Consider the following 24684-nt stretch of genomic DNA (forward strand, 5'->3'; position numbering starts at 1 on the left):
CACTGGGGGAGTTGTGGACAGCAAAGAAGGATGTGGCAGGTTACAGCAGGATATAGATAAGTTGCAGAGCTGGGCAGAAAGGTGGCAAATGGAGTTCAATGTAGCTAAGTGTGAAGTCATTCACTTTGGTAGGAGTAACAAGAAGATGGATTACTGGGCTAATGGTAGGCTACTTGGTAGTGTGGATGAGCAGAGGGATCTTGGTGTCCATGTACACAGATCTCTGAAAGTTGCCACCCAGGTAAATAGTGCTGTGAAGAAGGCATATGACGTACTGGGCTATGTTGGTAGAGGAATTGAGTTCCGGAGTCCTGAGGTCATGTTGCAGTTGTATAAGACTCTGGTGCGGCCTTATCTGGAGTATTGTGTGCAGTTTTGGTCGCCATACAATAGGAAGGATGTGGAGGCACTGGAACGGGTGCAGAGGAGGTTTACCAGGATGTTGCCTGGCATGGTAGGAAGATCGTATGAGGAAAGGCTGAGGCACTTGGGGCTGTTCTCATTGGAGAAAAGAAGGTTTAGGGGAGATTTGATAGAGGTGTACAAGATGATTAGGGGTTTAGATAGGGTTGACAGTGAGAACCTTTTTCCGCGTATGGAGTCAGCTGTTACTAGGGGACACAGCTTTAAATTAAGGGAAGGTTGGTATAGGACTTATGTTAGGGGTAGATTCTTTACTCAGCGGGTTGTGAGTTCATGGAATGCCCTGCCAGTATCAGTGGTCGACTCTCCCTCTTTATGGTCGTTCAAGCGGGCATTGGATAAGCATATGGAGGTTATTGGGCTAGTGTAGGTTAGGTAGGCTTTGGTCGGCGCAACATTGAGGGCCGAAGGGCCTGTACTGCGCTGTATTTTTCTATATTCTATGTTCTATGTTTTGTGGTCAGCATAAATTCTACAAGAGAGATGGTTTGCACCTTAATAGGTTAGGGATCAGCATTCTGGCAGGCAGGTTTGCTACTGCAACACAGCTACGTTTAAACTAAGTAGCGGAAGGGAGGGGACAAACTGGATGTTTAAGAAGGAAATTGAAGGGAAAGTTAGAACAAGGGAAGTCAAGCAAGACAACTGTATCAATGAGGCAGAAAACTCAGAAAGGGATCATGCTGTAAGGTTGAGTGAATTAGGAGTTGATGGGAAGGGTGAGGGCAGTAACAAATTAAAAATACTATACATGAATGCACGAAGCATTAGAAATAAGATAGATGAGTTTGAGGCTCTTTTGGAAATTGGCAGATATGATATTGTGGGGATAACTGAGACGTGGCTTCAAGTGGACAGGGCCTGGGAAATGAATATTCAAAGCTACACGTGCTATCGTAAGGACAGACTGATGGGCAGAGGGGGTGGGATGGCCATGTTGGTAAGGGATGATATTCAGTCCCTTCAACGGGGGACCTAGAATCAGGGGATATAGAGTCAGTTTGGATAGAGCTGAGAAATACTAAGGGTAAAAAAACCCTCTTGGGAGTTATCTACAGGCCCCCAAACAGTAGTCTGGATGTCGGATGTAAGTTGAATCAGGAGCTGAAATTGGCCTGTCGCAAAGATGTTACTACAGTTGTTATGGGGGATTTCAACATGCAGGTAGACTGGGAGAATCAGGATGGTATTGGACCTCAAGAAAGAGACTTTGTGGAGTGCCTCAGATTTGGATTCTTAGAACAGCTGGTGCTGGAGCCGAGCAGGGAGAAAGCAATTCTGGATCTGGTATTGTGCAACGAACCAGAATTGGTCCGGGACCTTGAAGTGAAGGAGCCATTGGGAAGTAGTGACCATAATACAATAAGCTTCAATCTGTAATTTGAGAGGGAGAGGGTGCAATCGGAAGTGACAATATTTCTGTTGAATAAAGGGAACTATGGAGCTATGAGGGAGGAGCTGGCCAAAGTTCAATGGTGCAAAACCTTAGCAGGGATGACAGTGGAGGAACAATGGCGGATATTTCTGTGTATAATGCAGAAGTTGCAGGATCAGTTCATTCCAAAAAGGAAGAAAGATCCTAGGAGGAGGCATGGGTCGCCGTGGCTGACGAGGGAAGTTAAGAAACATATAAAGTTAAAAGAGAAAAAGTATAACATAGCAAAGATAAGTGGGAAAACGTAGGACTGGGAAGCTTTTAAAGAATAACAGAGGATTACTAAGAAGGAAATACGGAGAGAAAAAAATGATGTACGAAGGTAAACTGGCCAATAATATAAAGGAGGATAGTAAAAGCTTTTTTAGGTATGTGAAAGACAAAAAAAAAGTCAAGACTAAAATTGGGCCCTTGAAGACAGAAACAGGGATATTACGGGAAACAAAGAAATGGCAGAAGAATTGAATTGGTATTTCAGATCTGTGTTCACTTGGGAAGACACAAGCAATCTCCCTGAGGTAACAGTGGCTGAAGGATCTGAACTTAAGGGAATTTATATTTGCCAGGAATTGATGTTGGAGAGACTGTTAGGTCTGAAGGTTGATAAGTCCCCGGGGCCTGATGGTCTACATCCCAGGGTACTGAAGGAGGTGGCTCAAGAAATCATGGATGCGTTGGTGATTATTTTCCAGAGTTCGATAGATTCGGGATCAGTTCCTGCGGATTGGAGGGTGGCTAATGTTGTACCACTTTTTAAGAAAGGTGAGAGAGAGAAAACAGGAAATTATAGACCAGTTAGTCTGACCTCAGTGGTGGGAAAGATGCTGGAGTCTATTATAAAGGATGAAATTACGACACATCTGGATAGTAGTAACAGGATAGGTCAGAGTCAGCATGGATTTATGAAGGGGAGATAATGCTTGACTAATCTTCTGGAATTTTTTGAGAATGTAACTCTGAAGATGGACGAGGGAGATCCAGTAGATGTAGTGTACCTGGACTTTCAGAAAGCTTTTGATAAAGTCCCACATAGGAGGTTAGTGAGCAAAATTAGGGTTGAAAGTTGGTTGGCTGATAGGAAACAAAGAGTAGTGATAAACGGCTCCATTTCAGAATGGCAGGCAGTGACCAGTGGGGTACCACAGGGATCAGTACTGGGACTGCAGCTTTTTACTATATGTTAATGATATAGAAGATGGTATTAGCAATAACATTAGCAAATTTGCTGATGATACTAAGCTGGGTGGCAGGGTGAAATGTGATGAGGATGTTAGGAGATTACAGGGTGACCTGGACAAGTTAGGTGAGTGGTCAGATGCTGGCAGATGCTGTTTAATGTGGATAAATATATGGTTATCCACTTTGGTGGCAAGAACAGGAAGACAGATTACTACCTAAATGGAGTCAATTTAGGTGAAGAGACAGTACAGAGAGATCTGGGTGTTCTTGTACACCAGTCAATGAAGGTAAGCATGCAGGTACAGCAGGTAGTGAAGAAGGCTAATGGCATGCTTGCCTTCATAACAAGAGGTATTGAGTATAGAAGCAAAGAGGTTCTTTTGCAGCTGTACAGGGCCCTGGTGAGACCACACCTGGAGTATTGTCTGCAGTTCTGGTCTCCAAATTTGAGGAGACATTCTGGCTATTGAGGGAGTGCAGCATAGGTTCACGAGGTCAATTCCTCGAATGGCGGGATTACCTTACGCTGAAAGATTGGAACGACTGGGCTTGTATACCCTTGAGTTTAGAAGACTGAGAGGGGATCTGATTGAGACATATAAGATTATTAAAGGTTTGGACACTCTGGAGGCAGGAAACATGTTTCCGTTGATGGGTAAGTGCCGAACCAGAGGACACAGCTTAAAAATACAGGGTAGACCATTTAGGACAGAGATGATGAGAAACTGCTTCACCCAGAGCGTGGTGGCTGTGTGGAATGCTCTGCCCCAGAGGGCAGTGGAGGCCCAGTCTCTGGATTCATTTAAGAAAGAGTTGGATAGAGCTCTCAAAGATTGTGGAATCAAGGGTTATGGAGATAAGGCAGGAACAAGATACTGATTTTTTTTAATTTCAAAAATATACTTTATTCATAAAATATTCATAAAATAATTTGATACACTGTACATTCGGTAATGCCAATGCCATATCTATTCCCACATTTACATACACAGCTCAGAATTTTCATTATTACATACAGATCTGTGCATTTCTCACTCACATATTGAGCTGAGGCGTCAGCAGAGCCCAAATGACTGCATGGACCCCCTGATCTTCTTTCAACAGGCAGATGTTAAACGGTGGTCTTTCCCCACCGCGCCTTGGCGGCAGCTGCCCCAAACTTAAGCGCATCCCTCAACACGTAGTCCTGGACCTTGGAATGTGCCAGTCTGCAACACTCAGTTGGGGTCAACTCCTTCAGCTGGAAGATCAACAGCTTTCAGACCACCCAGAGAGTGTCCTTCACCGAGTTGATGATCCTCCAGGTGCAGTTGATATTCGTCTCGGTGTGCGTCCCGGGGAACAGGCCGTAGAGCACGGAGTCCCGCGTCACGGCGCTGCTCGGGACGAACCTCGACAAATACCACTGCATTCCTCTCCAGACTTCCTCTGCATAGGCACATTCCAGAAGGAGATGTGTGACAGTCTCGTCCCCCCCGCAGCCGCTTCGAGGGCAGCGTGCGGTGCGGCAGAGAGTCCGGGCGTGCATAAACGATCTCACAGGTATAGCCCTTCTCACCACCAGCCAAACCATGTCTTGGTGCTTGTTGGAAAGTTCTGGCGATGAGGCATTCTGCCAAATTGCTTTGACAGTCTGCTCAGGGAACCACTCAACAGGATCCGCCCTCTCCTTTCCCGAAGGGTCTCAAGGACGCTACGTGCTGACCACTTCCTGATGGACTTGTGGTCAAAGGTGTTTTTGTTCAGAAATTTCTCCACGAAGGACAGGTGGTACGGAACGGTCCAACTACTCGGAGCGTTCCGCGGCAGCGAGGCCAGGCCCATCCTTCGCAACACTGGGGACAGGTAGGACCTCAGTACGTGGTGACACTTGATGTTTGCGTACCAGGGATCCACGCACAGCTTGATGCAGCCACACACGAAGGTGGCCATCAGGGTGAGGGTGGCACTGGGAGTGTTTTTTCCCCCATTGCACCGGTCTTTGTACATGGTGTCTCTTCGGACCCGGTCCATCTTTGATCTCCACATGAAGTGGAAGATGGCCCAGGTGACTGCGGCAGCACAGGTTCTGGGGATAGGCCAGACCTGTGCCACATACAACAATACTGAGAGTACCTCGCACCTGATGACCAGGTTTTTTCCCGTGATGGAGAGCGACCGTTGCTCCCATCTGCCTAGTTTCTGTCTCATCTTCCTGATCCGCTCCTCCCAGGTCTTGGCGCACGCCCCAGCACCCCCGAACCAAATACCCAGCACCTTCAGGTGGTCAGTCCTGACGGTGAAGGGGATATAGGATTGGTCGGTCCAGTTCCCGAAGAGCATGGCCTTGCTCTTCCCTCGGTTTACCTTGGCCCCCGAGGCCCGTTCGAACTGGTCGCAGATGTACAGGAGTCTGTGCACGGATAGCGGATCCGAGCAGAAAACGGCGACGTCATCCATGTACATGGAGGCCTTAACCTGTAGGCCCCCGCTGCCAGGAATAGTCACCCCTCTCAGGCTCGCATCCTTCCTGATGGATTCGGCAAATGGCTCTATGCAACACACAAACAAGGCAGGAGAGAGTGGGCAGCCCTGCCTGACTCCAGATCTTACAGGGAAGCTATCTGATTCCCACCCATTGATTGAGACTGCACTGACAATGTTGGTCTAGAGCAGTCTGATCCAATTGCAGATTCCCTCCCCAAAGCCCATTTTGGAGAGGACATCCCTCATATATGTATGTGATATCCTGTCAAAGGCTTTCTCCTGGTCCAGGCTGATGAGGCAGGTGTCCACCCCCCTGTCCTGCACGTAGGCGATCATATCCCTGAGGAGTGCAAGACTCTCAGAGATCTTCCTGCCCGGTACATCACAGGTTTGGTCGGGGTGGATCACCGCTCCCAGAGCAGACCTGACCCGGTTAGCGATGACCTTTGACAAGATTTTGTAGTCTGTGTTTAACAGTGAGATCGGTCTCCAATTTCTAATTTCGTCCCTCTCCCCCTTCTGCTTGTAGATGAGGGTGATGATGCCTTTCCTCATGGATTCACTCATGGTACCTGCCCGAAGCATACTGACATACACCTCCAGCAGGTCTCGGCCAATCAAGTCCCAAAGAGCGGAATAGATCTCGACCGGTAAGCCGTCGCTTCCGGGAGTTTTATTCTTTTCGAAGGATTCGAGGGCCCTGGTCAGCTCATCCAGAGATAGTGGCTGGTCCAGCCTCTCTCGCGTTCTGTCCTCTAGGACCTCCATGATAGAGGACAGGAACGACTGTGAGACCGTGCTGTCGGTTGGCTTCGTGTCATACAGGCTGGCATAGAAGGATTTGCTGATCCTCATGATGTCAGCTTGAGATGACGTTACCAAGCCATCTTCTTCCTTCAGGCTGCTGAGCACGGAGCACCTTCTGGAAGAAGAAACGTGATCACGTCTCGTCCTGCTCTACCGAACGGACCCTGGACCGGAAGATTATCTTGGAGGCCTCCGAGGCAAAGAGCGAGGCTTGCTGGCCCTTCACCTCCTTGAGGTCCTCCGTGACATCGACCCCCAACGTCTGCAGCAGGAGCAGGTTCTGCATACTTTCCTGGAGTTGGGTCAGTTTTCCCCGCCTCTCTCTCGCCTCCTGAACACCTTTGAGGATGAAGAACCTCTTGATGTTCCCTTTAACTGTTTCCCACCAGTCTGCTGGAGACTCAAAGAGGGGCTTCGCGGTTCTCCAACCTGCATAATCCCTCTTGAGCTCCTCGATATTTCCCAGGGTCAACAACTCAGTGTTCAGTTTCCATGTTCCCTTGCCCGCCCGCTGCTCGTCCTGTAGGTGACAGTCGGCCAGTAGGAGGCAGTGGTCAGAGAAGAACACCGGCTTGACGTTGGTGGTTCTGACCGAGAACGTTCGGGACACAAACAGGTAATCTATCCTTGAGCGGATAGACCTGTCTGCCCGTGACCATGTGTATCTACGCTGCGCTCCATCTGCAGGGGTGCTGAAGACGTCGTGCAGCTTGGCATCTTTGACCGTTTCCATCAGGGCTCTGGACGTAGTGTCCAGTTTACTGTCCCCCCCGCCGGATCGTCCATCTGCATCAATGATGCAGTTGAAGTCTCTGGCCAGAATGACCGGCCTGGACGTGGCCAGCAACAGTGGAAGCTGTTGCAGGACGGTCAACCATTCACTCTTATCCGCTGGGGCGTACACGTTGATTAGTCTTACGGGAGCGTTTCTGTATTTAACATCCGCGACGAGGAGGCGCCCGCCCACCATCTCCTTAACCTCGGAGATGGTGAAGTTGCCTCCCCGCAACAGGATCCCTAGGCCTGAGGAGTGGTTATCGTTGCCCCCCGACCACACTGACGGCCCATGGGCCCACAAGCTCGACCACCTCCTGTAACTGCTGAGGTGCAGTATCCCACACTCCTGCAGAAACAGGACGTCAGCTTTGATGCTGGCCAGGAAGGCCAGCCTTGAAACGCATCGCGTAGCCGATTTGATGCTACGCACGTTGATGCTAGCAATTTTCAACCCCATTTTAACAGTTTACAGGTTTACCGGTGTCCATTTGCTGCTGGTCTTGCCCCTCTGGGGTAGCTGTGTGCATCCCCGTGGTGGCGGCAAACTGTTGGACCTTCACAGGGCTGAGGTAACTGTCCAGCTCCACGTTGTCTTCGTGTCGGGCCCGTGGTCCGCACTGACCAGTTCTCCGTCTGACAGCAGGGCTGTCATAGGACCACTGCTCCCAGATACCTGGAGCTGTGGGCCGGTGGGTACCTCCTGGTTCTCACCGGGTAGGGGGGAGGCTTTTACCCGTCCCCTCAGAGGGATCGTCCTTTCCTTCCTGGGCGGTGCTGCCCTCCTTTCTCCCCACGGCGCTCTGTCTCTTCCTCTGATGACGACCCTTCTTGCGCCCGTCCTCACCATCGGAAGAGCTGCATGCGTCTTCGACTTGTAGGTGTCGCTTTCCCCTTCGCTGGGTGGCTTTGGGGCCCCCGAGGGGTTTCCTCTTTCTGTTTTTTACTGTGATCCAGTCCTCTGCCTCCTTTGATTCCTCCTCTTCCTTTTCCTCCGACTGCTTTGACGGAGCTTGGATCGGCTGCTGCACCTCCCCGCTGTCTGCCGTCTGCTCCACTACCGCCTGCTATTCCTTCTGAGTGCCTCCAGGCACCGTTTCCATGCTATTTTCTGGTGCCTTGCTCGTCTTTGTTGGTCCGCGGCTCGTATTCGTGTTGCCACCTCCGGCCATCCGTGCGTAGGTGATGGCTCCTTGTCTTGGGCAGGCCTTGTACATGTGGCCCGCCTCTCCGCACAGGTTACAGTTCTTGGCCTCCTTACAATCCTTGGTTGGGTGGCCTTCCTGCTTGCAGTTTCGGCATACTGTCACCTTGCAGTCGGTCGCCATGTGGCCTGACCTCCCGCACGTTTGGCACACCTTCGGCTGCCCTGCGTACGTCAGGTAACCTCTGCTTCCTCCGATGGCGAAGCTGGAGGGTGGGTGGATGTTCCCACTGCCATCGACCCTCAGGGTTACCTTGACCTGCCTTTTACTGGTCCAGATCCCGAAAGGATCGACCACACCGGTGCTTTCTCCTTCAACCTGGACATACCTATTCAAGAAGGTGAGAACATCTGCCGCTGGGACGTAAGGGTTGTACATTTGGATTGTAACAACCCGACTTCTCTGCGCAGGAAGCACACACAACAGGACCACCGACAAGATGGAGAACAGAGGTTCCCCTTCCTTCTCCTTGAAGACTTTCAGGAGCTGCTCACAATGCTTTACGCTCCTGAAGGTCAGTCGAAGTAGCCTGCACCAGGGAAATCCTGCAGGCAGTACACTTTTTTTTTAATTTCAAAAATATACTTTATTCATAAAATATTTGATACATTTGGTAATGCCATACATATGTCAACATTTACATACACAGCTCAGAATTTTCATTATTACATACAGATCTGTGCATTTCTCACTCACATATTGAGCTGAGGCGTCAGCAGAGCCCAAATGACTGCAGGGCCCCCTGATCTTCTTTAGACAGGCAGATGTTAAACGGTGGTCTTTCCCCACCGCGCCTTGGCGGCAGCTGCCCCGAGCTTCAGCGCGTCCCTCAACACGTAGTCATGGACCTTGGAATGTGCCAGTCTGCAACACTCAGTCGGGGTCAACTCCTTCAGCTGGAAGATCAACAGGTTTCGGACCACCCAGAGAGCATCCTTCACCGAGTTGATGATCCTCAAGGCACAGTTGATGTTCGTCTCGGTGTGCGTCCCGGGGAACAGGCCGTAGAGCACGGAGTCCCGCGTCACGGCGCTGCTCGGGACGAACCTCGACAAATACCACTGCATTCCTCTCCAGACTTCCTCTGCATAGGCACATTCCAGAAGGAGATGTGTGACAGTCTCTTCCCCCCCGCAGCCACTTCGAGGGCAGCGTGCGGTGTGGCTGAGAGTCCGGGCGTGCATAAATGATCTCACAGGTAGAGCCCTTCTCACCACCAGCCAAGCCATGTCTTGGTGCTTGTTGGAAAGTTCTGGCGATGAGGCATTCTGCCAAATTGCTTTGACAGTCTGCTCAGGGAACCACTCGACAGGATCCACCCTCTCCTTTTCCCGAAGGGTCTCAAGGATGCTACGTGCTGACCACTTCCTGATGGACTTCTGGTCAAAGGTGTTTTTCTTCAAAAATTTCTCCACGAAGGACAGGTGGTACGGAACGGTCCAGCTACTCGGAGCGTTCCGCGGCAGCGAGGCCAGGCCCATCCTTCGCAACACCGGGGACAGGTAGAACCTCAGTACGTAGTGACACTTGGTGTTTGCGTACCGGGGATCCACGCACAGCTTGATGCAGCCACACACAAAGGTGGCCATCAGGTTGAGGGTGGCATTGGGTGTATTTTTTCCCCCGTTGCCCAGATCTTTGTATAGCGAGTCCCTTCGGACCTGGTCCATCTTTGAACTCCATATGAACTGGAAGATGGCCCGGGTGACTGCAGCGGCGCAGGTTCTGGGGATAGGCCAGACCTGTGCCACGTACAACAGCAATGACAGTGCCTCACACCTGATGACCAGGTTTTTTCCCGTGATGGAGAGCGACCGTAGCCTCCATCTGCCCAGTTTCTGCCTCACTTTACTGATATGCTCCTCCCAAGACTTGGCGCACGCCCCAGCCCCCCCCCCGAACCAGATACCCAGCACCTTCAGGTGGTCCGTCCTGACGGTGAAGGGGATCGAGAATTGGTCGGCCCAGTTCCCGAAGAGCATGGCCTCGCTCTTGCCTCGGTTTACCTTGGCCCCCGAGGCCCGTTCGAACTGGTCACAAATGCACATGAGTCTGCGCACGGACAGCGGATCCGAGCAGAAAACGGCGACGTCATCCATGTACAGGGAGGCCTTAACCTGCAGGCCCCCGCTGCCCGGAATAGTCACCCCTCTCAGGCTCGCATCCTTCCTGATGGACTCGGCAAATGGCTCTATGCAGCACACAAACAAGGCAGGAGAGAGAGGGCAGCCCTGCCTGACTCCAGGTCTGACTGGGAAGCTATCTGATTCCCACCCATTGATTGAGACTGCACTGACGATGTTGGTGTAGAGCAGTCTGATCCAATTGCAGATTCCCTCCCCAAAGCCCATTTTGGAGAGAACATCTCTCATATACCTGTGTGATATCCTGTCAAAGGCTTTCTCCTGGTCCAGGCTGATGAGGCAGGCGTCCAACCCTCTGTCCTGCACGTAGGCGATCGTATCTCTGAGGAGTGCGAGACTCTCAGAGATCTTCCTGCCTGGCACAGCATGCAAATCCACAGCACTCCAACAAGACTTTCTTCACAAACACCGTCCGATCGACCGGTGTGTGCTCCTCCACCTTCTTCACAGTCACCCTGACTGTGTTGCGAATGCCCTGGCCAGGGCTGCGAACGGCTGCTGAGGCCATGGCTCCAAGATTGGCTGGTCCCTGAATTGGTATTAGGCCGAAGCCAGCATGAAGATCCACCAATAGCAGGTCAGCACAACCAAACGATCCTCCAATGTCCAATCACGATCCAGCGATGATCTCTCCACTAGCTCTGATGACTCGCAACTCGACACCTGTCCTGATAAGAACAGACACTTGATCTTAGCCAAAAGGCCGAGAATCGAACAAGATACTGATTAGGAATGATCAGCCATGATCATATTGAATGGTGGTGCAGGCTCAAAGGGCCGAATGGCCTACTCCTGCACCTATTGTCTATTAAAAGTAAGTGTTAGGTGCTTTGTTCTAGATGTAATTCGATTTGTCCACTGTTAGGCTCCAAGCAAAACACACATTATTCTGCCAAGACAGTAAAAATACAAACAAAAACAAAAGTTAGCATAACTTTAACACATTTGCAATACTTAACAAAAGAATATATTGTTTAACTATTAACCAATGATAGTTCCAATGCAACAGCATCCAATAACCGCACCCTTGGCAAAGCAAATTCATTAGAATTTCTCATGTGCTGTCTGCATTCCAGGAGAAAAACATCACTGAAAGAAATAATCTGGTAGTAGAGAATGAACTCAAACTTTTAGCTGCAGAAGGGAGAGCTGTATCTAGCAGCTTCAACTCCAAAAGACCCCACTTCAACTCAAAGCAAAACTAAAACCCTGAGTCTATGTCAGCCTGACGTACCCACTCATGCTTCTTTTGTCTAATTTTTAAAAAAATACTCGGAGCTCAAAGCTATTTACCCTCTGCTTCTGAAACGGACATTTCGGTGCCACTGACAACACCTCTTTGCAAGAGAAGTAGCGTATATCAAATCCCTTTTAAATGAACACTACCATCACATAATGATCCAATTCTCAGTTTGACATGGGCAGCATGATTCCCTCAAGTATTTTGTGAGTTGAGAGGAAGACAGTTTTGTTTTAACAGTAATGCAAACAATTCTGTTAAAACTTCATTAATTTCAGACCCCAATTCCTTTGAGATTGAGTGCAAGCTATCTGCAGCTTAATTTAAGAGATTTATTTGGAGGAGGTGCAAAACAGATTCACCATGTTGTTGCCTGGGCTGGGGTGATTCAGCTGTGAAGAGAGGCTGGATAGATTTGAGTTGTTTTCTTTAGAACAGAGAAGCTAAGGGGAGATCTTACTGAAGTGTATAGGATTACAAAGATCACGGACAAGGTGGGTAGGAAGCAGCTGTTCCCCTTAATTGAATGGTCAACAATGAGGGTGCATACTTTCAAAGGGAAGGACTGGAGGTTTAGAGGGAGTTTGAGGAAAATGTTTTTCACCCAGAAGGTACTCGGTACCTGGAATGCACTGCTTGAAAGGGTAGTTGAGGTGAGAAATCTCACAACCTTTAAGTATGTGAATGAATACTTGAAATGTCATAACATTCATGACCAAGTGCTTGAAAGTGGGATTACTGTACATAGGTGACATAAGACTTGATGAACTGAAAGGCCTCTTTCCTGTTATGAGTCCGATGTATTTGGAACATCAACTTCTGCCCAATTTAAAATCCAATCCTTTTATTTTCTTTATAGACTAATTCCTCCCCCTGTCATTAAGATCCAATATCTGCCTTAAGAAACATGCTGACCTCTTCCTGAAATCATTTTTTCATTCATTCCTGGGACTTGAGTACCTCAGGCAAGGCCATCATTTGTTGCCCTTCAAAATTCCTTACAAAGTTGTTTTCTTGAACCTCTGCAGAATTTGAGGTGTGCATACACCCACAATGCTGTTGGGTAGGGTGTCCTGAGATCTTGACTCAGTGACAGTGAAGGAACAATGATTTTAATTCAGGGTAATGTATGGCTTGGAGGAGAACTTGCAGTTGGCGGTGTTCTCTTGCATCCACTGCCCTTGTCCATCTAGATAGTTGCAGGTTGGAGACATGCTGTCCATAAAGTTCTGACAATGTGCTGCAGTACATTTTGTAGATGATATACCCTGCTGTCACAGGTTTCTGAGGGCTGTCACATCTATCAGAATAATTATTAAACATGAAACTAGCAATCCCAGAAGACAGCTGCCAATCCAAAATTGACACAGTGGGTAGTTCATTCCTCCTGTTGCTTAAAGTGCCTCTAAAACACTGTCACAGCAGCTAGTATCCTTAATAAGCAAGCTAACTATTAAACTCTATTTAATATTAATGTTTAATTGTATTTTATTTACATATTGCAGTTTTCTGTCACCGAAAAGTATTTTTGCAATGTATTAGCACATTGAGAGTTTCATTTCTGTTTTCTATATATGGTTGTTAAACAGTTATAGCTATCTGTCTCTCTCTCTCTCTGTCTCTCTGTCTCTGTCTGTGTGTGTGTCTCTCTCTCTCTCTCTCTCTCTCTCTCTCTCTTTCTCTTTCTCCCTATCTGCCTCCCAACATTCAGTTACTGTCCTGTAGCCTACTTCTGCTTCTCTTTCTAATTCACCCAGGTTTACTACCTACTGGCCTCCTTCTAAAAATGAACAATTTTCCATTTTTACTCTTCAGTATCTCTCTTTTATGTCTCAGGCTCCTTTCCCAAATATTTTCTACTATCTGTGTAGAAGGAACATACAAAGATAGCAGAGTTTTACCATTGAATAATCATTTTTAATTCACTATCTTTATTTCTACCCAACAGTTTTAATGAATATTATGAACCTTCATTGGATGGGCAGGTACTTTAAGCATCTGATAGACACTGTATTATGATGAATATGTTATTCATTGTTTTTCTTTCAGAACTACTTCATTCAGTTCTAGAGGGTGATCTGCAAAAGGTAATGAAACAGATGGGATTTTGGGCAAACTTTATACTTTTAAAAGTATTCATTCATAAGATGTGGGTATCACCAGCTGTGCCAGCATTTATTGCCCACCCTTTATTGCCCTTAAACATAGTGGCTTGCAGCGCCATTTCATGGGTGTTAAAAGTCAACTAGTTTAGCTCCTAGTGAGAACAGAAGGTGTTGCACTGGATGGGGTCTCTGTGCCCATCGGGAACTAGCAGCCATGTTTGTTGAGGGCATTCTCTTTGAAGTGTACAGTACTGTCACATCACCTTTTTACAGCACCTTTTGGGCGAGACTGACCAAGAAGCTTACAATGGAGATAGGACACAAGAGCTGGATCTGTGCTTGCTAAATGGTAATCTGTCCAGCGACTTCTTCCGGTGGAGGTCTACATCCTGTCCACACAGATAGTCACCTCTCTAACGGCAGTCTCTTTACTGGCCTGAGAAGCCCAATTTGTCACCTGGTTGAGGGTGACATTATCTTACACTTCATGGAAAGGTAATTGAGCTTGGTCACTATAAAACCTCAACTCTATTTAGAAATTCCCACCTTTCACTGCTTCTGTAGATGGTCCTTCGGTATTCTGGGAGAAAGTGAGGAATGCAGATGCTGCAGGTCAGAGTCGAGAGTGTGTTGCTAGGGAAAAAAAACAGTAGGTCAGGCAGCATCCAAAGAGCAGGAGAATCGACAATTCGGGCATAAGCCCTTCAACACTGATTCTCCTGCTCCTGGATGCTGCCTGACCTTCAGTATTCTGACCTTGGTCAATCAGAAGAAGAGATTCAGATTATGACTATGTGGTTGAACAAGTTCACCAGCTTCACAGATACAAAGACCTCTGCAGCTGCTGTCCTCAGTGACTTCTTTGAACATCTGTACCTCTTAACAGTATTTCCCACCTGCTCACTTGCATTGAAACCCCAGGGTGCCATATCTGGCTGTGTCTCCTCATTCCGGTCTTCAATCGATAATCGAGTGTTTCTGGACTTCCCATCAATTGTTTTGCTCCCAGACACCCGAAGAAACAGACAGTTCGTTCAGCCGCTCAACTGCCTCTCCTTACTGTTGCCATCTGCTGGTGGAGGTTCTTGTACAATCGCTCGAGCTCCCCTGCCAGCATTCTCCCTTACCACTGGCACGTATTGCTGGTTCTGTCACACATTTCCTCCTTCTCTCCTTTCTTAATCTAACCCAACAGCATCCTTTGCAAAACCTAGCAAAGAGAAATCTGATACTGCATCTATGCTGCTGCGTTTGCTAAAATACTCCCATTTGACCCATGAAGGAGCAATTTAGTACAGGTACTGAATTCAAATTCCGGCAGGACAAGTTGAATTGAATAAATGTCTTAATTTATGGTCTAGCTCCAGAAATGTAACAAATGAATTGCTGTAAACCACTAAGTAATTCACTAATGTCCTTTAGGTCATTTAAGCGGGCATTGGATAGGCATTTGGAAGTTATTGGGCTAGTGTAGGTTAGGTAGGATTCGGTCGGCGCAACATTGAGGGCCGAAGGGCCTGTACTGCGCTGTATTTTTCTATGTTCTATGTTCTATGTTCTAGGACCAGCAACCTGCCATCTGGATCTGTTGAAGTAGGGTGATTTTACCTTAAGAAATGCACTGAGTATTCTGCAAAAGGCCCACTCTCACTCCTCCTTTATTATGGAGTATTCCACAACAGCCTTCTGGGCTGACATACACAAAAGAGAGAAAGCTAAGAAAACCAGTGCCTAGCACAGACTCTAATGTAAGACATTTTGAAGCCTGGTAAATGAAATTTCATAATGCACGCATAAATTACTTGTCTGACTAAAGGATGGTCTAGCATGCATAGAACCATAAGGTAACTTATGAGCCAATGGAAATAGAAGGAAATACCTGAAGAGTTTGCACATTCTCTCCTAATTGTGATGAACACATACAACAACTACCATTGCATTTACTGGAAAGTAGTTGGCAATCCCAACCATTAATGGCAAATGTCAAGCCAAGTAGCATGACCATTAGTCTATTGTGCCCTATAATGGTTCCTTCACAAGTGGAGGTGTAGTGGTAATGTCAGTGGATCAGTAATCTAGTAATGTTCTGGGTCACAGCCTCAAATCTCACATGGCAGATGGCAAAATTTGAATTCAATAAAAAATCTGGAAGCAAAAACTCTCGTTTAACAGCAACCATGTAAACATTGCCAATGATCATAAATGTCAATCTGGTTCGCTAATGTCCTTTTGGGAATGAAATCTGCTGTTCTTACCTGGTCTGTCCGAAACGTGTCTCCACACTCACAACAATGTAGTTGACTTTTCATCACTGGTGTTGAAGGCTTATGCCAGCCACCTTCAGCTGGACAGAGATGAGGAAAAACTTCTTCACACAGAGAGTGGTGGCTATGTGGAATGCTCTGCCCCAGAGGGCAGTGGAGGCCCAGTCTCTGGATTCATTTAAGAAAGAGTTGGATAGTGGAATCAAGACTTATGGAGATAAGGCAGGAACAGGATACTGATTAAGGATGATCAGCCATGATCATATTGAATGGTGGTGCAGGCTCGAAGGGCAGAATGGCCTACTCCTGCACCTATTGTCTGTTGTTAACATCGGGCCTTGCTAGAATGTCGAATGTCACATGTCACATGAGTAGAGCTCCCACTTGACAGCTCTGAATTACATCCTCATTGTTGAAGGCTAAGGGGGAGGGTACAGTTTACCCTCAAACAAGAAAACCCAGAGGTATTCTTAAACTTGCTGCTGCTGCTATACCTGGATTAATTGAACTGAAGGGTCTGTTTCCATGCAGTATGACTCTGAGAATGGATTGAATGAAGGAGACATTTCTGACCTCATTTCAAAATGGACACTGGTAAATTGGAGGAGTCCCAATAAGATAGCTTGATTCTACTTTCAGCAAGTAGGGGCCGACTTTCAGTAAAGATGATGATGACATTGGGTATTGTGCTCAGGCAAGCTAGAGGATGGTGACTGAAAATGACTGTCCAGTTATGATTCCATATCACAGGATCCTAGCTCATTACTGTGTGGAAGTCCAGGACTATCTTTGGAGTAAGTGTCATTCAAAACTCAACAGATATGTCCACCTCCTCCACAGCCACTATGAGGAAAAAAGATGAAAAATGAAGATCGATGAATGTCCAGTAATTGACAATGCAAAACTCATAAGGGTGCTTATCCTGTACCTTGGATTCAGAAACCATTACGCGTTGTCAAAGATGCAAAGTGTTTCTGTACTCTTAATTTGGCTCACAATTATAAGCAGCAGCTTCTCCTCGCTGAACACAATATTGAGAAGATAGCCATTCCCAGCAGGCACCAGGGTCTTTATTATACACAAGAATAACGTTTGGGCTCTGTAATGCCCCTGCCACCTTCATTCTTGGATTGGATAAAGTTTTTGGAAACTAATTTCCACTCCTTTATTGATCTGGTTACTATTGGAGGTTTATGCAAGGCTATGCCCAATTGGGTCCTCCTTTCCATTATTTTCTGAGGAAATGGAGGAAGTTGAAGGAAGCCAGTGACAGATGTGTAAGAGTAATATTGTCAAAAGTAGGTTATCTTGGCCATGTATTTTAATAGCTTTAATTTCTCACAAATATTGTAAATACTTCCTTGTTTAACTTTAATTTTACTACTTATTTGTAATGACCTGATGCCAGTGGCATAAAGAATCCCTGCTTCCTGATCTTTAGACTTTGCGCTAAACCTTTATGCCCTGGTGGCTTTCAGTCAATAGCAGAGACAGCAGCTGAATGTAGTACAGTATACTGCAAGCTCTTGAAGATTACTGATTAATTATGTACCTGAATAGGGTGTGAACGAAGCATCAGGGAGAGCATGAAAGGGCATTATTAGTTCAGTCATGTCGAATTCCTTGACTATAGGTTGCCATTAATCGCACCAACAATGCCATTGAAGAGTGCCCTACCTTTTTCTCAACAGAATGGTTTACTTCTGGTTTAATGAATGAGTCAGTAGTGATAGCTAACAAAGAGTTGTACAACTGAAAGATTTTTTCTGAAAGCATTGATAAAATATGTCTTTCTGTAAATAAAAAAATAAGTCCCACAACAGTAGGACCCCTGAGAGCTTGACCTTCAAAAGCATAGTCTCCCCAGAGCAGGGTCTTTCTGAGAGCAGATTCTGTGAGAGCAAGTCCCCCCAGGTGCAGGGCCTCCCTGGGAGTGGTGTCTCCCCAGGTGCAAAGTCCACCCCAGGCCACGATCTCTGGGAGCTGTATCTCCCCAAGTGCATTTTCCCACCTAGGGGCAAGGTTCCCTGTGAGCAGTGTCTCCCCAGGTGTACGGCCTCCCTGGCAGTGGTGTCTCTCCAGGTGGAATGTGCCCTCTAGGGACACGCTGTCCTTGGGAGCAATGGCACCCCAGATGTAGGCTTTCCTTGGGAGCTGTGTCTCCCCAGTTGCAATGTTCCCCCAGGGGCAAGATCTCCCTGGGACCAGTGACACCGTAGGTGTAGAGCCTTCCTGGGCATGGTGGTTCCCCGGGAGCCTCGTGTCTCTTCGGAGCAGTGTCTCCCTGGGAGTAATATTCCCCAGGTGCAGGGTCTTGCTCGTAGCAAGATCTCTCTGGGAGCAGTGTCTCCCCAGGGGCTGGGTACCCCCGGAGCAGTGTACCTCGGGGAGAAGGGTACCCCTGGGAGCAGAGTCTCGCCAGAAGCACCGACTCCTGAGAGCATTATCTCCCTGCATCCGGTTCTCCCCATAGCAGGTTCTCTGTGGAGTTGCTTCTGAGGAGAAGCAATGTCGTTAAGGACAGGGTCTCCCCTGGAGCAGAGTTGCCCTGGGAATAATGTACCCCCAGGGGCAAGCTCTCCCTTGGAGCACAGTTCCATGGGAGCAATGTTTTCCCAGGAGCAGAGTGACCCTGAGCAGCACCTGTGAAGAGCAGAATCCCCTCAAAAATCTACTTAGGGCTCCAATGGCTACCCACCTCTCCACCCATATGGTGTTGCTAGATGATTCTTTTCAAGATACAGTTCGATTCAGCATGTTATTTTATTGGAAGTGAGAACTTCAAGGCTGGCTGGTCTTTCTGGTCCCTGACATTGTTTAGTTTCTAATGGGATCTGAGATGGGCAGCAGAAGAAGTGATGTCCTGTGTTTGTGATTGATGAATATTGTGGGAGATGTGTATTGTTCTGATCTGTCTATGAACTGCTGAACATAAAATACAGGGATGTCTAACCTCATGTATGTTCCCATGTGTCCTAGTTCATAGAGTCCTGCAGTAAGGGAGTGAGTCTGCTGGTGAGCAGCACTGAAGGATACTCGGTGTTACACTACGCCGCAAAGAATGGTCATAAGGAACTTGTAAAGTACATCATTGAACATGGTGAGCTGTTGAACCAGCTTTATACGTTGCATCAAATTCACTGTTTAAGTTGGCACTGAGTGTGACAAGAGCTATCAGTTATTTCAGGTGCCATTTCATAGCTACATACTGTACTTCATTTATTTGTCCTGTCGGACGTAAATTATAAAGGATTCATTTGACATTTTCATTCTGAATTGTATGTCTTGTTCAGTGACAGCCTTAACATAGCCAATCCTTCACATCTCAACCAAGCAACCAAAGGTTTGGCGCAGAAGGACAAGAGGAGGCCAAAAAGAGTCAGCCTGATTGAGTGGGCTTGTATCTTTAATCTTGTCCAATTCAACAAGACAATTTGTTGGGTTTTTATTTACAGCAATCCAGTAGGTTGATTGGTGGTTCTGTGACACAGTGGGATCAGATATGAACTAAGGTGAAGTTCCCTCATCCTACAGTCAGTCACTGCCCACTGTATCAATTCCTGTCCAGTCTATCACTCTGTGTCCACACTGTCAATCTGTGTCCATGTTGTCATTCCCTGATCTCACCGACAGTCTCTGTCCATCCTTGAAGTCTCTGTCCACATTCATTCCCTGATCTCACTGTCAGTCCTTGTCCACTGTCGGTCTCTGACCAAGCTGTCAGTCCCAGTCGACTCTGTCAGTTTCTGTTCACACTCTCCCTGACCCCACTATCAGTCTCTGATTGCACTTCACTTTCTGATCTCACTGTCAGCCCTCTCCACATTATCAGTCTGTGTTCACACTGTCACTCCCTGTCCACGTTGTCATTCCCTGTCAGTCACTTGCCACTATCAGTCTCTGTTTCCGCTGTCAGTCCATACTGGAGCGAAACTTTGAATAGTGTAATCTGTGTTTTCATTTACTATTCCAGACTACCTTGTGTTCTGCCAGGACTTTATGTATGTATCAATTACCTGGTTTAGATTTTTTTTTTCTTTGTTTCAGGGCCTCCTGATCTATTAGATGTAGCAGAAATCAAAACGTGAGTAAGGATGTAATTGTTCTGTGGCTTACATATATATTTGCACATTGGTTTTTTATATCATTGCTCTGGGAAAGTAGCCTGCTAGCTCACAATGGATTGGGCCAGATGGTACCAGCAGTTTGATCCTGCCTCCTCCCCTGGGAGCTGGCTCCAGCTAAGGAATGGAAGTCTCTGATTTTTTTTATACTGGTTTAGTCTGAGGTGGTTTCAGCAGGTCTCACTGTGGTTTCTGTCTCGTAAGGTGCACCGTGCATGCTATAGGAGACATTAACATTCTTTGGTGTCAGGTAGCAGGCTGTTATCCGTCTGTCCTGAAAATTATATAGGGTGTGTGTCAGTATTTATAGGGAATCCACAGGGCGCGTGTTAGTTTTTACAGGGAATCCCTGGAGACTGTGCCAGTATTTACAGGGTATCTCCAGGGAGTGTGTTAGTATTTACAGAAATCTCCAAGGAATTGGTCTGCATTTATAGGGAATCCTTAGGGATGTGTCAGTACTTAACATAGAAACCCCAGGGAGCATGTCAGTATTTAAAGTGTGTCCAGGGAGTGTTTTGGTATTGTCAGAGAGTCCCGGGAGGTGTACCAGTATTAAGAGTGGTTCTCAGAGACAATGTCAGTATTTACAGTAGTTCCCGGGAATATGTCAGAATTTACAATGGTTCCCAGGTAGTGTGTCATTTACAGCATTTCCCCAGGCAAGTGTGGTGGTAATGATAATGGATTCCCAGGGAATGCCTCTTTTTGACAGTGGTTCCTGAGGAGTGTGTTACATTTACAGTGGTTCCTGGGTTAGTGTGTCAGATTTAGAAATCGAACAGAACATTTTGTAGGCAAATTATAGAAATCTGCAAGACAAGTAGGGTTGTAATAGTTGATGATTACAATTACTCCAGGGTAAACTATGAAAAAAGGAGATTATAGGGCACGGAAAGGGAGAAATTCCTGCAATGTGTGAAGGAGAACTTTCTGGAATAGTACGTTTCCAGTTCTACTGAAGAGGGAGCTGTGCTGGATTTGGTCCTAAGAAATAAAGCAGGCCAAGTGGAGCATTTGAGAAATAGTGATCATAGCATAATACAATTCCTGTAAATACTAACACACTCCCTGGAGATACCCTGTAAATACTGGCACAGTCTCCAGGGATTCCCTGTAAAAACTAACACAGGCCCTGTGGATTCCCTGTAAATACTGATACACCCTGTATAATTTTCAGGATAGACGGATAACAGCCTGCTACCTGACACCAAAGAAAGTCAATGTCTCCTTTAGCATGCATGATGCACCTTATGAGACAAACCACAGTGAGACCTGCTGAAACCACCTCAGACTAAATCAGTATATAACAAAAATCAGAGACTTCCATTCCTTAGCTGGAGCCACCTCCCAGGCGAGGAGGCAGGATCAAACTGCTGGTACCATCTGGCCCAATCCATTGAGAGCTAGCAGGCTATTTTTCCAGAGCAATGATATTATATTGGAAAATGATAAAAAGTCAGCGATAAAATCCCAGACTAGGCAAGGGCAGGTTTTAGGGGTCTAAAAGTTTAACAGAAGCAGGCTATTTGGAAATGTATTTTGGTGATAAAACTGTGGATGAAAATGGGAGAATTTCAAAAGAAAGATGTATAGGGTACAAGCTAGGTACATAGTCATGAGAAATAAATGAAGGGTATCCAAAAGGAGGCATATAATGCATCATATTATAATAATAGCAATAGAAATTAGTATCTCAATTGCAGGAGAGAGATTAAGCTTGGAATAAGGAAGGCTTAGAGGAAGCATAAGGAAAGGATGGCAGGCTGTGTAAAAGCAAAAAAAAAGTTCTTCAAACATATTAATAGTAAAAGATCAGTGAAGGATAGAGTGAGTCCATTAAGGAACGAGTAGGGTAAGCTGCTCGTTGAAGTAAAGGACACGGCAAAGGTATTAAGTGAATATTTAGTTTCTCCCTTCACCAAATTAGAAGTTTTTTCTTATTTGATTTGATTTATTATTGTCATATGTACCTAGATACAATTTTGTTTCGTACGCAGCATAGGCAGATCATACCATACAAAGTTCAGAGGGTGATAGAACAAGGCGAGGAATACAATGCAATGGTTACAGAGAAGGTGCACTCAAAACAAGATCAACATTAGATTTGAAATTTGAGAGGTGTATTCAAAAGTCTAATAACAGCGGGGAAGAAGCTGTTCTAACCATTTAAAATAGAAGGCCAAAATGTGTCTGTGCCAGCTTGGAGGGCTGAAGGACCTATTCCTGTGCTGTATTGTTCTTTGTCCTTGAACCTGTTGGTGCATATTTTTAAGCTTTGGTATCTTCTATCTGATAGAAGACATTGGAAGAGATTGTAACCAACTTGGTGATTATGGCCTAATGTGGGTGTTGAGCAAATGAGCAATATGTTGGTAGATAAACAAGAAATGCTAAAAAGGCTGGCAGCACTCCAGGCAGAGAAGTCATTAGGAATGCACCCTCTAATGTCCTTTAGGGAAGGAAACTGCCATCCTCACCTGGTCTGGATTGCATGTGACCCCAGACCCACAGCAATGTGGTTGACTCTTAACTGCCCTGTGGGCAATTAGTGATGGACAATAAATACTGGTCCAGCCAGCGACTCCCTAGTCCTGTAAATTAATAAAAACGATTGCTGAGAGAGGTGAGGGACCAAATTGTGGAATCGCTGCCAGAAACTTTCCAGACCCCTCTCAAGACAGGATTAGTCCCAGGGGACTGGAGGATTGTAAATGTGACACTGTTGTTTAAGAAAGGGACAAAGGATAATCTAGAAAACCATAGACTTGTTAACTTAACATATTGATGGGAAAACTGATGGAGGCCATAATACGTGATAAGGTACACAATTAGGGAAAAATAAGTTTAGACAGTCAGCATGACTTTGTCAAGAGCAGGTCAGGTCTGACCAATTTAATGGAGTTCTTTGATGAGGTGGCATAGATAGTAAGGGTCATGCTGTGGATGTGCTTTATTTGGACTTTGAGAAAGCACTTAATACAGTGCCAAATGGCAGATTCGTTAGCAAATTAGAAACGTTTGGTATTGATGGGTACTTGGTAACATGAATTCAAAGTTGGCTAAAACATAGGAAGAGTAAATATAGATGGCCATTTTGCAGGCTGGAGACGAGTTGAAAGTGGTCTTCCCCAGGAATCGGCATTGGGAATGTTGCTTTTTCTGATTTATATAAGCAATTTGAGATAAGTATTGAGGGCAAAATCAGTACATATGCAGATAATACTAAGCTAGGGAGAATAGTGAATTCAGAAGGACATTGACAAGTTAGCAAAATGGTCAGACGCCTGGTGGATGAAAACTAAGAACTGTCGATGCTGGAATTTTTTTTAAAAATTCATTCATGGGATGTGGGCATTGTTGGCCAAGTCAGCATTTAGAGTCATAGAGATGTGCAGCATGGAAACAGACCCTGTGGTCCAACCCGTCCATGCCGACCAGATATCCCAAACCAATCTAGTGCCACTGCCAGTACCCGGCCCATATCCCTCCAAACCCTTCCTATTCATATACCCATCCAAATGACTATTAAATGTTGCAATTGTACCAGCCCCCACCACATCCTCTGGCAGCTCATTACATACACGTACCACCCTCTGTGTGAAAAAGTTGCCCCTTAGGTCTCTTTTATATCTTTCCCCTCTCACCCTAAACCTATGCCCTCTAGTTCTGGACTCCCCGACCTGAGGGAAAAGACTTTGTCTATTTATCCTATCCATGTCCCTCATAATTTTGTAAACCTCTATAAGGTCACCCCTCATCCTCCCGACGCTTCAGAGAAAACAGCCCCAGCCTGTTCAGCCTCTCCCTGTAGCTCAGATCCTCCAACCCTGGCAACATCCTTGTAAATCTTTTCTGAACCCTTTCAAGTTTCACAACATCTTTCCAATAGGAAGGAGACCAGAATTGCTCGCAATATTCCAACAGTGGCCTAACCAATGTTCTGTACAGCTGCAACATGACCTCCCAACTCCTGTACTCTAACCAATAAAGGAAAGCATACCAAACGCCTTCTTCACTATCCTATCTACCTGCGACTCCACTTTCAAGGAGCTATGAACCTGCACTCCAAAGTCTGTTCAGCAGCACTCCCTACGACCTTACCATTAAGTGTATAAGTCCTGCTAAGATTTGCTTTCCCAAAATGCAGCACCTCGCATTTATCTGAATTAAACTCCATCTGCCACTTCTCAGCCCATCTGATCCAGATTCTGTTGTAAGCTGAGGTAACCCTCTTCGCTGTCCACTACACCTCCAATTTTGGTGTCACTGCAAACTTAGTAACTGTACCTCTTATGCTCTCATCCAAATCATTTATTTAAATGACAAAATGTAGAAGGCCCTGCACCGATCCTTGTGGCACTCCACTGGTCACAGGCATCCAGTCTGAAAGACAACCCTCCACCATCACCCTCTGTCTTCTACTTTTTGAGCCAGTTCTGTATCCAAATGGCTAGTTCTTCCTGTATTCCATGAGATACAACCTTGCTAATCAGTCTCCCATGGGGAACCTTGTCG

General features: G+C 46.4%; 1 protein-coding gene across 1 annotated transcript in view; it reads left to right on the forward strand.

Moving 5' to 3' along the window:
* The window catches only part of dgki (diacylglycerol kinase, iota), a 197505-nt gene that overhangs the window by 167289 nt on the left and 5532 nt on the right, over positions 1 to 24684 (forward strand). The window contains exons 27-29 of the mRNA XM_060839555.1: positions 7605 to 7776; positions 19022 to 19142; positions 20090 to 20126. Of these exons, the coding sequence (XP_060695538.1) occupies positions 7605 to 7776; positions 19022 to 19142; positions 20090 to 20126 (330 nt within the window). The remainder of the gene's footprint in view (positions 1 to 7604; positions 7777 to 19021; positions 19143 to 20089; positions 20127 to 24684) is intronic.

Source organism: Hemiscyllium ocellatum, chromosome 19 (assembly GCF_020745735.1).
Source record: "Hemiscyllium ocellatum isolate sHemOce1 chromosome 19, sHemOce1.pat.X.cur, whole genome shotgun sequence".
Taxonomy (NCBI): domain Eukaryota; kingdom Metazoa; phylum Chordata; class Chondrichthyes; order Orectolobiformes; family Hemiscylliidae; genus Hemiscyllium; species Hemiscyllium ocellatum.